The sequence below is a fragment of the Thalassophryne amazonica genome, chromosome 5, assembly GCF_902500255.1.
Source record: "Thalassophryne amazonica chromosome 5, fThaAma1.1, whole genome shotgun sequence".
Lineage (NCBI taxonomy): Eukaryota > Metazoa > Chordata > Actinopteri > Batrachoidiformes > Batrachoididae > Thalassophryne > Thalassophryne amazonica.
In genome coordinates this window covers 24,629,459-24,641,723 of record NC_047107.1, presented here as the reverse complement: position 1 = coordinate 24,641,723, position 12,265 = coordinate 24,629,459, and the positions used below count along the sequence as shown (strand labels likewise).

The following is a 12,265-nucleotide window of genomic DNA, read 5'->3' as shown; positions in this document are numbered from 1 at the left end:
GGTAGAGTGGCCAGACAGAAGCCACTCCTTAGTAAAAGGCACATGACAGCCTGCCTAGAGTTTGTCAAAAGGCACCTGAAGGACTCACAGCCCATGAGAAACAAAAATTCTCTGGTCTGATGAGACAAAGATTGAACTCTTTGGCGTGAATGCCAGGTGTCATGTTTGGGGGAAACCAGGCACCATCCCTACAGTGAAGCATGGTGGTGGCAGCATCATGCTGTGGGGATGTTTTCCAGTGGCAGGAACTGAAAGACTAGTCAGGATTGAGGGAAAGATGACATGTAAAGAGACATCCTGGATGAAAACCTGCTCCAGAGCACTCTTGACCTCAGACTGGGGTGACAGTTCATCTGTCAGCAGGACAATGACCCTAAGCACACAGCCAAGATATCAAAGGAGTGGTGTCAGGACAATGCCGTGAACGCTCCTCTGTGGCCCAGCCAGAGCCCAGACCTGAATCTCTGGAGAGATCTGAAAATGGCTGTGCACCAATACTCCCCATTCAACCTGAAGGAGCTTGAGAGATGCTGCAAAGAGGAATGGGCAGAACGTCCCAAAAATAGGTGCACCAATCTTGTGGCATCATATTCAAGAAGACTTGAAACTTGTAATTGCTGTCAAATCTGCATCAACAAAGTTTTGAGCAAAGGGTGTGATGAATACTTACGTACGTGCGATTTCTTAATTTTTTAATTTTTAATAACTTTGCAAAAAAACATCCTTTTTTCATGTTGTCATTATGGGTGTTGTGAGTATAATTTTGAGAGAAAATAATAATTGGAATAAGGCTGTAACATAAGAAAATGTGGAAAAAGTAAAGTGCTGTGAATACTTTCCAGGTGCACTGTATGTCATTACTAATATCCATCAGTATACATCAGTATTTTTCCCACACCAAGATACCAGCCTCATAGTTGTTCATAGGAAATAGTCGTAGCATAAAATCATGAACTCTGCCCCCAACCCTTTGGGTTTTAAGTGTCACTTGACCAAATCACTCCAACTAAAATTGATGTTGACAGGGTTACGCTCAGTATTCAGTCCTCTTCTATGGTTACTACAACAACCAGCGTGCTATTGGTTGGCTCAAGTTCCGTATGCCTCTCTCTTACTTCCTGGTTGGCGTGAGCACGGTGGCCTATAGCTATATGGTGGTCATTAGAACGTAAGTGCTCAACCCAATTACGTAATATGACTACGGTTCTGTAAAATGAGTAAATCTTATCAAAGTACTATTTCAAACAATCCCTAATCATTTCTTGTTGAAGGATGGCCCGTAATGCCAATGAGACAGGGATTGGAGATGACATCAGCTTCAACTTCAGCTGGAAAATGTTTACCAGCTGGGACTACTTGATAGGAAACCCTGAAACAGCAGACAACAAATTTGCCTCCATCACCACCAGCTTCAAGGTTAAAGTAACCTTGGTTGGAGACATTTAACACCATGTGCCAAATGTTACATATTTTTTAATTTAACTCCCTTTCTGATTTTTTTTTTTTTCTTCCAGGAAGCGATTTTAGAGGAACAAGAGAGTCAAAAGGATGACAATATCCATCTGACGCGTTTCCTGCGAGTGCTTGCCAACTTCTTGGTCCTGTGCTGCTTAGCGGGAAGTGGATATCTCATCTATTTTGTCGTGCGGCGCTCTCAGAAGTTTGCCCTTGAAGGACTTGAAAACCATACGTGGTGGGAAAGAAATGAGGTACCGTAGACATGAGAAAAGAGAGAAAAGTGTCTACAATTTTAGTAGCAGAAAAGACAGCATGGGTGTGATTTTCAAAAATATAAATCATCAAAAAGCACTACAGCAAGTTTTTGAGAACTGTTTTTTTATGTCATCCAAGCAACGCTCATTGGCCACTTTATTAGGAACACTTGTACTTGCTGTTCTGCTTGGAACTATTTAATTATCAATTATTTGGTGATGTCTTCTTGATCCAAGATATCACAGCAGCTCAACTGCAGTATCATCTATCACATTACAATTTTCTACTCACCATGTCAAGATTAATTGTTCAATCTGCATCATTCATTGATCTGGATTGGCATTAGATAGTGAGTTTTTTTTTTTCTTCAGAATTATATCACTGGAAATAGAAACCAAAAAGATCTACATCTGGGTATAGACCCAGATCTGGGTGATCTTGGAGATGCAGTAGACAGAGGTTTCAAGGCCAGCCTGAGCTACTGTAGGACTAGTAGGACCCCTTAACCTTGTCCCAGTTTCAATTTCAATTTATTTCATTTATATAGCCCCAAATCACAACAATGTTGCCTCAAGGCGCTTCACACAAGTAAAGTCTAATCTTACCAACCCCTAGAGCAAGCACACAGGCGACAGCAGTAAGGAAAAACTCCCTCTGATGACTTGTGGAAGAAACCTCAAGCAGTTCAGACTCAAAGGGGTGACCCTCTGCTTGGGCCATGCTACAAAAAAGGATAACAATACAGAAGAAAACACACCAATATTTGACAAGAGTCCATGCAGGCGTCCAGTCCACCATCAGTGGGGGAAGGGGTTGGGTGGGGGTGGGGGGTCATCATGCTACTTGTTGGATCCGTTCCTACAGCAGAGTCCGTCCCACATCCGCCACAGAAATCATCCAATCCAGCATGTGGATCCAACCGCATCTCAGACAGAGAGAAAAATAAAACAGAATCAGTCCCAACTCTCAGGAGCTCCTCAGTGTCAGAAAAAATAAAATAAACATCACCATAAGTAGCATTTCTGTCCAGTGACACTATTTTTACATTTTCTTCTGATCTATTGCTATTATTGCAGTAATATAATAATTATTTTTATTCTTCCCTTGTAAGTCATGTTGGATAAATGCATAATTACAAATGTAAGCAAGTTATAAGAAGTCGAACCAAAATGGTGAAAATGGAAAATGGCTGCATCTCTCCACTGTAAATCATGCATGAGTGAAATCACTAGGATCTGGGCCAAGAAGCAGATGTGGCTGATCATAAATGAGAAATAAACCATAGTGACATCATACCCCTAAAATTTAATTTACTTATAGTCACACCACTAGCGATCTAGATCAAAATGGCCTGGTGGCTGACTTGCAAGGGACTTCTTCCCAACAAAGTAGCCATTGAATGTGGAATTTGAGAATTAAGTATCTAATCCCAAATCACTATTTCACATTTTTATTCATATGTTTTTGCAGTATTAATATGATTTTCATGTAGCACCACAGTGGTTTCATAGTTAGTCACAGCGAGAAAGTTCTGGGTTCTGGGACCTGATCCCTTTCTGTTCTCCCCATGTTTGTGTGAGTTCCCTCTTGGTATTCCGGCTTCCTCCCAATTCCAGAGACACATAGGTGAATAGTAGAGAAGCTTGAATCTTCGACTGGACTGGGTTGCTTGATGCGAGGACGTTTCACTTCAAATTGCAGAAGCTTCCTCAGCTAAAATTCTTGCTGTGGTAGTCTGACTTCTGTCTTGACTCTTGTAGAGAAGAACAAACATAAGCCACAAAAGCTGGAGTTTTAAACATAACCGGCCCCTCCTACCGAGAGGCAGACTGCTATTGGCTAGTGACTAAACAATAGCTTTAATTAGCACCTATTGTGCTCTAGTTAGCACCCTCCTAATGACAGGGTAGCTGTCTCTCCTACCGATGGGGCTGACGCCTCTACTGACGCCCCTATTGACGGCTTTCCTGACGAGTCTCCTGATGACGTGAATGACTCATTACCATGAACAGAAGACTGAAACTGCTTTGACCTGAGTACCCCATTGTAAACAGGGGACAAAGCGTGTCTCAGACCCCTAGCTGAATAGGAAACTTTAAACCGACCGTAGGTGTGCATGTGAATGTGTTTCTCTATATGTGGCCCTGTGATAGGCTGGCAGCCTGTCCATGGGGTACTCTGTCTCTAGCCCTATGACTGCTGGGATACACTCCAGGTCCCCATTACCTTCGATTGGAGTATGTATGAATGATTTGTAATTCTGCTATTGTTTATGAGGTCTGCGAGAAAAATAACGTACCTTTTTATTTTTTTCAAAAACTATATGGATTTGAATCACATGCGATTACATAAGCCAACCTTGAACCCTCGTGCACATGCGTGAGTTTTGTCACGCCTGTCGGTTACGTCATTCGCCTGTGGGCAGGCTTTGAGTGAGGAGTGGTCCACCCCTCATGTCGGAATCCCTTTGTCTGACAACTTCCTGAGAGACTGGCGCTTTGCTTTGTGGACACCATTCGATAAATTCAGCTGGTTTTCGGTGAAAATTTTAACGGCTGATGAGAGATTATGGAGTCTTACTGTCGCTTTAAGGACTTCCCACGGAGCAGGATGTCGTGCTGCGCTCTGAGGCGCCGTCGTCAGCCTGTTTCGAGCTGAAAACCTCCAAATTTAAGCCTCTGTTGACCCAGGATGTCGTGAGAGAACAGAGAAGTTTCAGAAGAGCTCGGGATCAGCAGTTTATCCGGACATTCCACTGTTAAAGGAGATTTTGTAATGAAAGACGTGCGGACAGATTGGCGTGTCGGTAGGCAGCCGGCGCAGCGCGCCGCCACAGGAAAAACACCTCCGTGTTGATAACCATTTGTAAAAACCAGGCGGCTTTTGATGGCTTTCAGTAGAGTGAGTATCTGAGAAATTGTTTAACAGCTGGACATGTTCCAAGTTGTCCTTAAGGCTTCCAACGGAGGTGTTTTTCCTGTGGCGCCTGCCAACGCGCCAATCCGTCCGCACGTCTTTCATTACAAAATCTCCCTTAACAGTGGAATGTCCGGATAAACCGCAGATCCCAAGCTCTTCTGAAACTTCTCTGTTCTCTCACGACGTCCTGGGTCAACAGAGGCTTAAATTTGGAGGTTTTCAGCTCGAAACAGGCTGACGACAGCGCCTCAGAGTGAGTCCATAATCTCTCATCAGCCGTTAAAATTTTCACCGAAAACCAGCTGAATTTCTCAACTGGTGTCCACTTCAATCTGCCTCACAGGTTCTGAAAAAATTTTGATAAAGCAAAGCGTCAGTCTCTCAGCACGTTGTTAGACAAATGAATTCCGACGAGAGGGCTGGACCACTCCTCACTCAAAGCCTGCCCACAGGCGAATGACGTAACCGACAGGCGTGAAAAAACTCTTGCATGCCCACGAGGGTTCAAGCTTGTCTGATGTAATCGCACGTGATTCAAATCCATATAGTTTTTGAAAAAAATAAAAAGGTCCGATACTTTTCTCACAGACCTCGTAGTTTCCTTTATTTCAACAAATCAACACTGATATGCACATGGCTTTGTTTTTAGCTTTTACAGTGTGAGGACTGTGTTTCTCAGGTAAACATGGTCATGTCTTTGCTGGGGATGTTCTGCCCGATGCTGTTTGACGTTATTAGCACTTTGGAGAACTACCACCCTCGTGTGGCCCTGCAGTGGCAGCTGGGACGCATCTTTGCCCTTTTTTTGGGAAATCTTTACACATTCATTATTGCACTCATGGATGAAATCAACCTCAAAGTGAGAACTTTTGTGCATCAATTTGTAAGGCTTTACTGTAATGGTATATTGTGATTAAACTAAAATGTGATTGTACGTTACAGAGGGAAGAGGAAAAGATAATTAAGTTTAATGTCACCACGTGGGAAGCCAGTCTTTACAATGGCACGGTATCAGAAAACAGCACTGCTCCACCCTCCAGAATCCAACCCGCTGACATGCCCAGAGGACCCTGTTGGGAAACGATGGTGGGCCAGGTCAGTTTGTGCTTGTATATCGTTGCACAATAACCAGGCAGTAAGCTTTGACAGGCTCAGATAAAGCCCACTCGAAAAAAGAAAAAGCTCCAAAGCAAACAGGTTCCGATTCAAGTCCATGTTAAAATGTCCAACTTTATAGCAGAAATAAACATGTTTACAGCCTGGTACAAAAAAAAAAGTAGTTTTGGTCTCGAGAGATAGTTTCCTCCTCCATGACAACTGTGCAAGGGCAATTTTTTTTCTAACTTTTTAGTTTAAGATGTTTTAAGACTAAATGTTATGCATAATTAGGGGCGTGGTCGCTTTTAGTGACACTTAATGAGCCCAGCGCATCTGAATCTCACAGCATCGGTCGCTCAGAGACGGTTTGATGCTGCTGCTAGCTGTTGTGGAGGCCTGTGTCTAAGGATTTTATTACAAACACTTGCAATAATACAACTTGTTGTATAGTGAAACAGATCATCTAAGATGTCTCTACACTAAAAAAAAAAAGACTCATTGGATGAACTCAATTCAATTATGTGCAGGATTTCCAACTGAAAAAAGCACATCTGTGCATGATAATTTAATTTAGTTGGGATTGTATTTATTAGATGGGAATCCAATCCAGTAAGTCAGTTTTTTGAGTGTACTGCAGTATTTGCACTGAGTGAAATTCTCATCTGTGAAATTCTCTTCTTATTTAATGTTTTATACTAACAGTGTTAGCACACATTAGCACTTTTAGCAGCTGTTGGTATCGTCATCCGTTAAGTCGATGAACAATTACTTAAAAATAAGTGGCTCATAACTTTTAATGCCCAGACCAACAAAAACACTTATGAGAACCACCGGGAAGTTCCCCAAAATATCATTTAATAAACACCCGAACCGAGGTGAACTGTTAGCTTAGCTTGTTCGGATTTAGCTTGTTTGGACTTGAAGATAGGGGGGTGTTCAGGCTTCTTTCATCACACTGTGAGTCACCCACGCTCCAGTTCTTTATCCATTTATAGGTTCGTCATGACATAGGCATAATAAGCACTGCCAATGCTGCCAACATTACAACGCCCTTATCAATACCTCCTGTGAATTTTCTGTGTACTGAAAGGAGGCTTTACAGGTTTTCTATGTCAATAACATTTTATTGAATCTTAAAGTAAATAAAAATGAAATTGGTCACTGGATCCTTAATCTCTGGACAGAAATAAAAATAAACAAAATTTGTAGTTTTTGTCAAAACCATTTCCTTTCAGATATTAATGGCATGAATGTCTCTCCATACCTCTGAACTGAGCTCTTACAGCATTGTAATTCATAAAGAACGCAGGGCATCTTATTTTCGGAGGAAAAAACATTTTACTCTGTTGTAGTTTATTGTCTGTGTTACAACGTTTGGAAAGAGGTGTCATTTGATTTAAAATGGTGATTCGCTTTGAAGTTATTAATTCCAGCCAGACTCTAACTTGATTTGGCAGAGAGCTGTAAGTGTTTGGAGCTGTGCGAACGGAATGGAGGATGATTCTCATTTCTTGCCCGCAAGAAGAGTCCCAGTTAGTGAGTTTAATCCACACAAAAGTGACTCCCGATTGACATTTTTGAGCGGGGCTAAGAAGCGGACTTGCCATTTCTTAAAAGCAGAAAAGCAATGAAGCAACAAAGCAGTGGGTCCGAACACTGCTTTGTTGCTTCAAGCTTCAAGAACAGCCGCTGCAGAAGCAGTTGATTACAGATCCGCTGCAGAGTCTGCAAACAACATAAAGAAATTGTCAGGACGGGCAGGAGCCCGTCACTCGGGGCGGCTGGACCCGCAATACAGACTCCCAGACTTGACTTAGGTGAAAGAGAAAACGTGGTCTTTATTTCAGGCAAAGGTTTGGTACACATTTGGTCAGTCAGCGTGGCAGAGGTACCAACAGGATCAGGCTGAGGCGCAGTCAAAAACAAGCAGGGGTCAGAGGCACAAGCAAATACCGACATCTGGGATGAGGCAAAAGGCAGGGTCGAGGTAACAGAGCAAAGTTCAGTACAGGGCAAGACAAAAACAGGACTGTGATGGGTGCTGGAAAGTGTACAAAGACAACAATCTGGCAGTGAGCTGTGAGACTGTGGAGGCTTAAATAACAGGTGGTGTAAACGAAGTGCATGTGCAGACTGATTAGGTAACAAGGTGCATGTGTGGAGGGAAGATTCTAGAAAGGGGGTGTGGCTAGTGGACAAAGATTAAACACTGTGCAAGATAGTGAAGGAAGGGAAACACAGAGTGGAGTGATGTAATAGACAAAGACACATGAGCTGGTGGCAAGAGTGTGAGTGAAAGATACAAGGCAGGTGCAGTGATGTGAAGTGAACCAAAACAGATGGGCGTGAGGGCAAACAGAACAGAGATCAAACAGAAACAGAGGACTAAGAATCGAGCATGAACAGCAACTTGGAACAGAATAAAATACCATAATGAACAAGACCAGAACTAAGCATGAACATGAGAACAAAAAGCGAACCAGTAGATAACAGAAGATAAATGACATAAGAACTGAATCAAAAAATAAACACTAAGACAAAACTGAACTGGAGCTGACTATGATTGAAGAATACAAGCAGATGACAAAACAAACAAAGACTAATAATTAACAGAAAACAAAACATGATACTACTGCATAACTGATAACACAAATGAGATGGACAAAATAAACAAATGGTAAACAATGGAAACACAAACTGTCTGAACAAAACTGGACAATGGCTAAAGTATAAAAGTAGCAAAGAAGCAAAGCAAAATAAAACACAATAAACCCAAGAAAAATGGCTAATAAAACAGAGCTGGGGCAGCCGGTGAGTAAAAGAAGGAGGAAAAATGAGGATTGAAGCCCAGAGCCGGCCAAAATCGTGACAGAAATGATGTTTTTCCCGATAAAACATCCTCAAAAACAACGGAAAGACCGATGATGATCGCAGTGAAAAATGGAACTTTAGCAACACCTGTTGGTTATCACGGATAAATTAGAAACCACAATGCTAACAAAACTCTGACTGAGTAAAATGATGGAAAAAGCTGAAGCTGCCATTGGCCATCTTACCACTCCTTTTGAACCACCTGTAATATGTGTTAACACTAGAGCCTGACCGATATGGATTTTTTGGGGCCAATGCCAATAACGATATTTGGATGAAAAAAATGCAGATAATTGATAAATCGGCTGATTTGCCGATAGCCGACAAATCAGCCAATATTATTATTATGATTTTTTTTTAATGAATAAAATGTTCTTTTTTGGACCCTTAACAAAAAAGGTATGAGCTAAAAGCTGAAGCTTTGTCCTCATATTGATTAACTTTATAACAGAGAAGAATTTTCAAGTTCAAAAAATGCAATCAAGAATTAAACCTTTGTGAAATTAGCAAATACATATCCTTAAAAAGAGTTGTGAAATGCATCTGATCTTGTACCTCTTGTTGCTGCAACTTAGATATAGGTTATATTACAGGTAGAAAAACTTTTTCAGTTGCAGACAAGTAATTGTGAGAGGAAAGAAACACAAACACTAAGGAAACATTATTTTCACAACACTTATATCGGCCGGCTGATATATCAGTCGGGCTCTAGTAACACACACACACACACACACACACACACACACACACACACACACACACACACACACACACACACACACACACACACACACACACACACACACACACACACACACACACACACACACACACACACACACACACACACATACACATTAGGTTAAAGTAGCCCATAAATGAAGAATAATGTAATTTAATTCCCACAACTTTGTTTTATTAGTTCTGATTACATTTTTAAAAAATCAATTATTTTTGGGTCATATATATTTATGTATACACACACACATATACACACACAAATGCAATAATTCTTATTATAGTTAGTGATGGACAAAATGATAAATCCATTTAATGATCATCACCAATAAAAGAACAAAAAATATGACTAAGAATACAATAATAAATTCACTATTTATTATGTTATAATACAGCAGAATACTTAGGATATGATTGCTATATCCTTTGTAGGAGTTTGTTCGGCTGATAATATCTGACACCATGACAACCTACATCACGCTGCTAATTGGTGATTTCCTGAGAGCTGTGCTGGTTCGTTTTCTCAACCACTGCTGGTGCTGGGACCTCGAGGCTGGATTTGTGAGTCACCTTTGAATGGCTGATCTCATTGTCATCAGCAATGTGCATCTGTTTTCTGAAAGAGTTAATCTTTTGCCTGTTTGGCTGTTTTCTTCTGTTTTTAAAAGCCATCTTACTCAGAGTTTGATGTGAGTGGAAACGTCTTGGGATTGATCTTCAATCAAGGCATGATATGGTAGGAGAAACACATTTGCTTTGCTATAAATGAGGAGGGTCCAAAACACATGTATTTTTGTTGTTTTTATTTACTTCACAAATGCAGTGCCCTGTGTCTTGCCCTATGACTGCAAGGATAGGCTCCAGACCCTCCCCCCCCTTCTCCGACACTTGATTGGAGTAAGAGGCTATAGAAAATGAATGGACGAATATGTCCTGGATTAAATTTCCACCAATCATTAAGAAATACAAGCAGTATGGCAAGATATGTTGAACATGTCTGTAGCGGACAGTTTTCAAAAACTGGGTGACCGTGGAAGGACACTCATGAGGGAAGCCACCAAGACGCCCATGACAACTCTAAAGGGTTTATAAACGTCTGTGGATGCGACTGGAGAAACTGCGCATAGTACAACTTTTATCTTTTGGTTAAGCAATTATACAGCTACGTGGTAGAGAGGAACGGAGAAGAATGTTCTTAAAAAGATGTAAAATTGTCAGAAGGCACATATGATACACAAACCTGTATTTGAGCTAAGGCCATCAAATATGGCCATCAGGTATTGCAAAGGCTTTGCGTCCGTCCGTCCATCTGTCCATGCTCAGTGTAAGCCCAGTCCTATTACTGCCAGATTCTTGAAATTCACACAGAACATTCTTGGGACACAGACCTTGGTCAAGTTCAAAGATCGCTAACCTTGACCTATTATATTAAGTATTTTAAGAGGTTAAAAAGTCACATTCTATTTCAATCTATTTGGGTTTTATTTGAGTGCCAGGGGTGACAGTCAGAGTAGAGTTGCGCCATGACGTCAGTGGCAAGTCTGCCTAAAATCCCTTCATTTATGTGTTTATACAACATGTTTCTCATATATTATGTTAAGCTAGAGAGAAATAAACACTTCTAAAAGTGAAAATACTAGTTTTGGAACTAATAACACCTCTGAAGTGATTTAGAATTCATTTTGCCAATGATAGCATGATGACATCACAGGCTGGTTTAGCTAGCTCCAAAACTCTGTTTAGATTGTGTGTTAATATCACCACGCTGTCATTTGTTATGCAAACGCTAGCGATAAATAAATACTTATAAAACTGAAAACTTAAAAAGACCTCTGGAGCAAAATCGCAGACGTTAGCGTGCACATTAACTTTTGCTAACCCAAAGCTAACTTCCTATGGAGTTAAATTGCACAGAAGGTAATCTACAAATATTATTTGATTTACAACTTCTGCTCTTGGCAAAGCCTCATGCAGATGTCGTTAAAACGTAAATATTGTTTTTGATTGATTGATTGATAGAAGGGCTTTATTGAACATGTACAAAGTGTATATAAGACAATAGGTCTTAATTAATTAAACAACTGCAAATTATAAAGAACACAATGTTCATACAGCCAAGGGTATTTTAGCATTGTGTTATATTCTAGTATGGCAAAGGTCACTGTAAATGCTTCTTGCTTTTTTTTCCTAGGATGGGTGCCTTCTACGCACCCTGCCTACCAGCTCTGAATGTTCTGCGGCTGCATGTCTCCATGTACCTGCAGTGCTGGGCTGTGATGTGCTGTAATGTGCCACAGGAAAGGGTGTTCAAGGCTTCTGGCTCCAACAACTTCTACATGGCCATGTTGTTGGTCATCCTCTTCCTATCCACTTTGCCTGCCATCTACACCATCGTCTCTATTCCTCCTTCTTTTGACTGTGGACCCTTCAGGTGATGATAAGAATCAGTCAATTGACTTTACTGTCTACTTAGTCACCTTTAAGAGACTTTTGTTCTCTTCTCTTTAGTGGGAAGAACCGCATGTTTGATGTAATTCATGAGACACTGGAGTCAGACTTTCCAGCCTGGTTTAGTAAGATCTTCAGCTATGCCTCTAACCCTGGACTGGTGTTGCCCTTCATCTTGCTTATGGTGTGAGTCAGCAAAGGCTCAGCAGTAGTTTACATGAACTTTATATAACAGTTTTGCACAATGCAATACCTAAAGGGAGTTTCCACTTTCACACCACCCTGCAGACCAGTCTCAGACTTTGTGAGCATTGTTGACCTTTCCCTGATGTTGGGCACCACGTCGTGATAGGCTGTGATGAGACATTTTTCAAAATCTTGACTTGTACAGTACTGGCATCTTAAATTATTAATGATGTTTTGAATTGATGTCATCAAAATTCCTGGTGATTGTTGCTAATGTTTTGTCAGGTCTAGC

At 41.0% G+C, this 12,265-nt stretch overlaps 1 protein-coding gene across 1 annotated transcript in view; it reads left to right on the top strand.

The window, feature by feature from the left end:
- tmc1 (transmembrane channel-like 1) overlaps window positions 1–12,265 on the top strand; it is a 43,762-nt gene that overhangs the window by 15,415 nt on the left and 16,082 nt on the right. Inside the window, exons 7-15 of the mRNA XM_034169820.1 lie at window positions 1,026–1,168; window positions 1,272–1,416; window positions 1,515–1,709; window positions 5,312–5,491; window positions 5,575–5,727; window positions 9,772–9,900; window positions 10,008–10,075; window positions 11,531–11,770; window positions 11,848–11,973. Of these exons, the coding sequence (XP_034025711.1) occupies window positions 1,026–1,168; window positions 1,272–1,416; window positions 1,515–1,709; window positions 5,312–5,491; window positions 5,575–5,727; window positions 9,772–9,900; window positions 10,008–10,075; window positions 11,531–11,770; window positions 11,848–11,973 (1,379 nt within the window). The remainder of the gene's footprint in view (window positions 1–1,025; window positions 1,169–1,271; window positions 1,417–1,514; window positions 1,710–5,311; window positions 5,492–5,574; window positions 5,728–9,771; window positions 9,901–10,007; window positions 10,076–11,530; window positions 11,771–11,847; window positions 11,974–12,265) is intronic.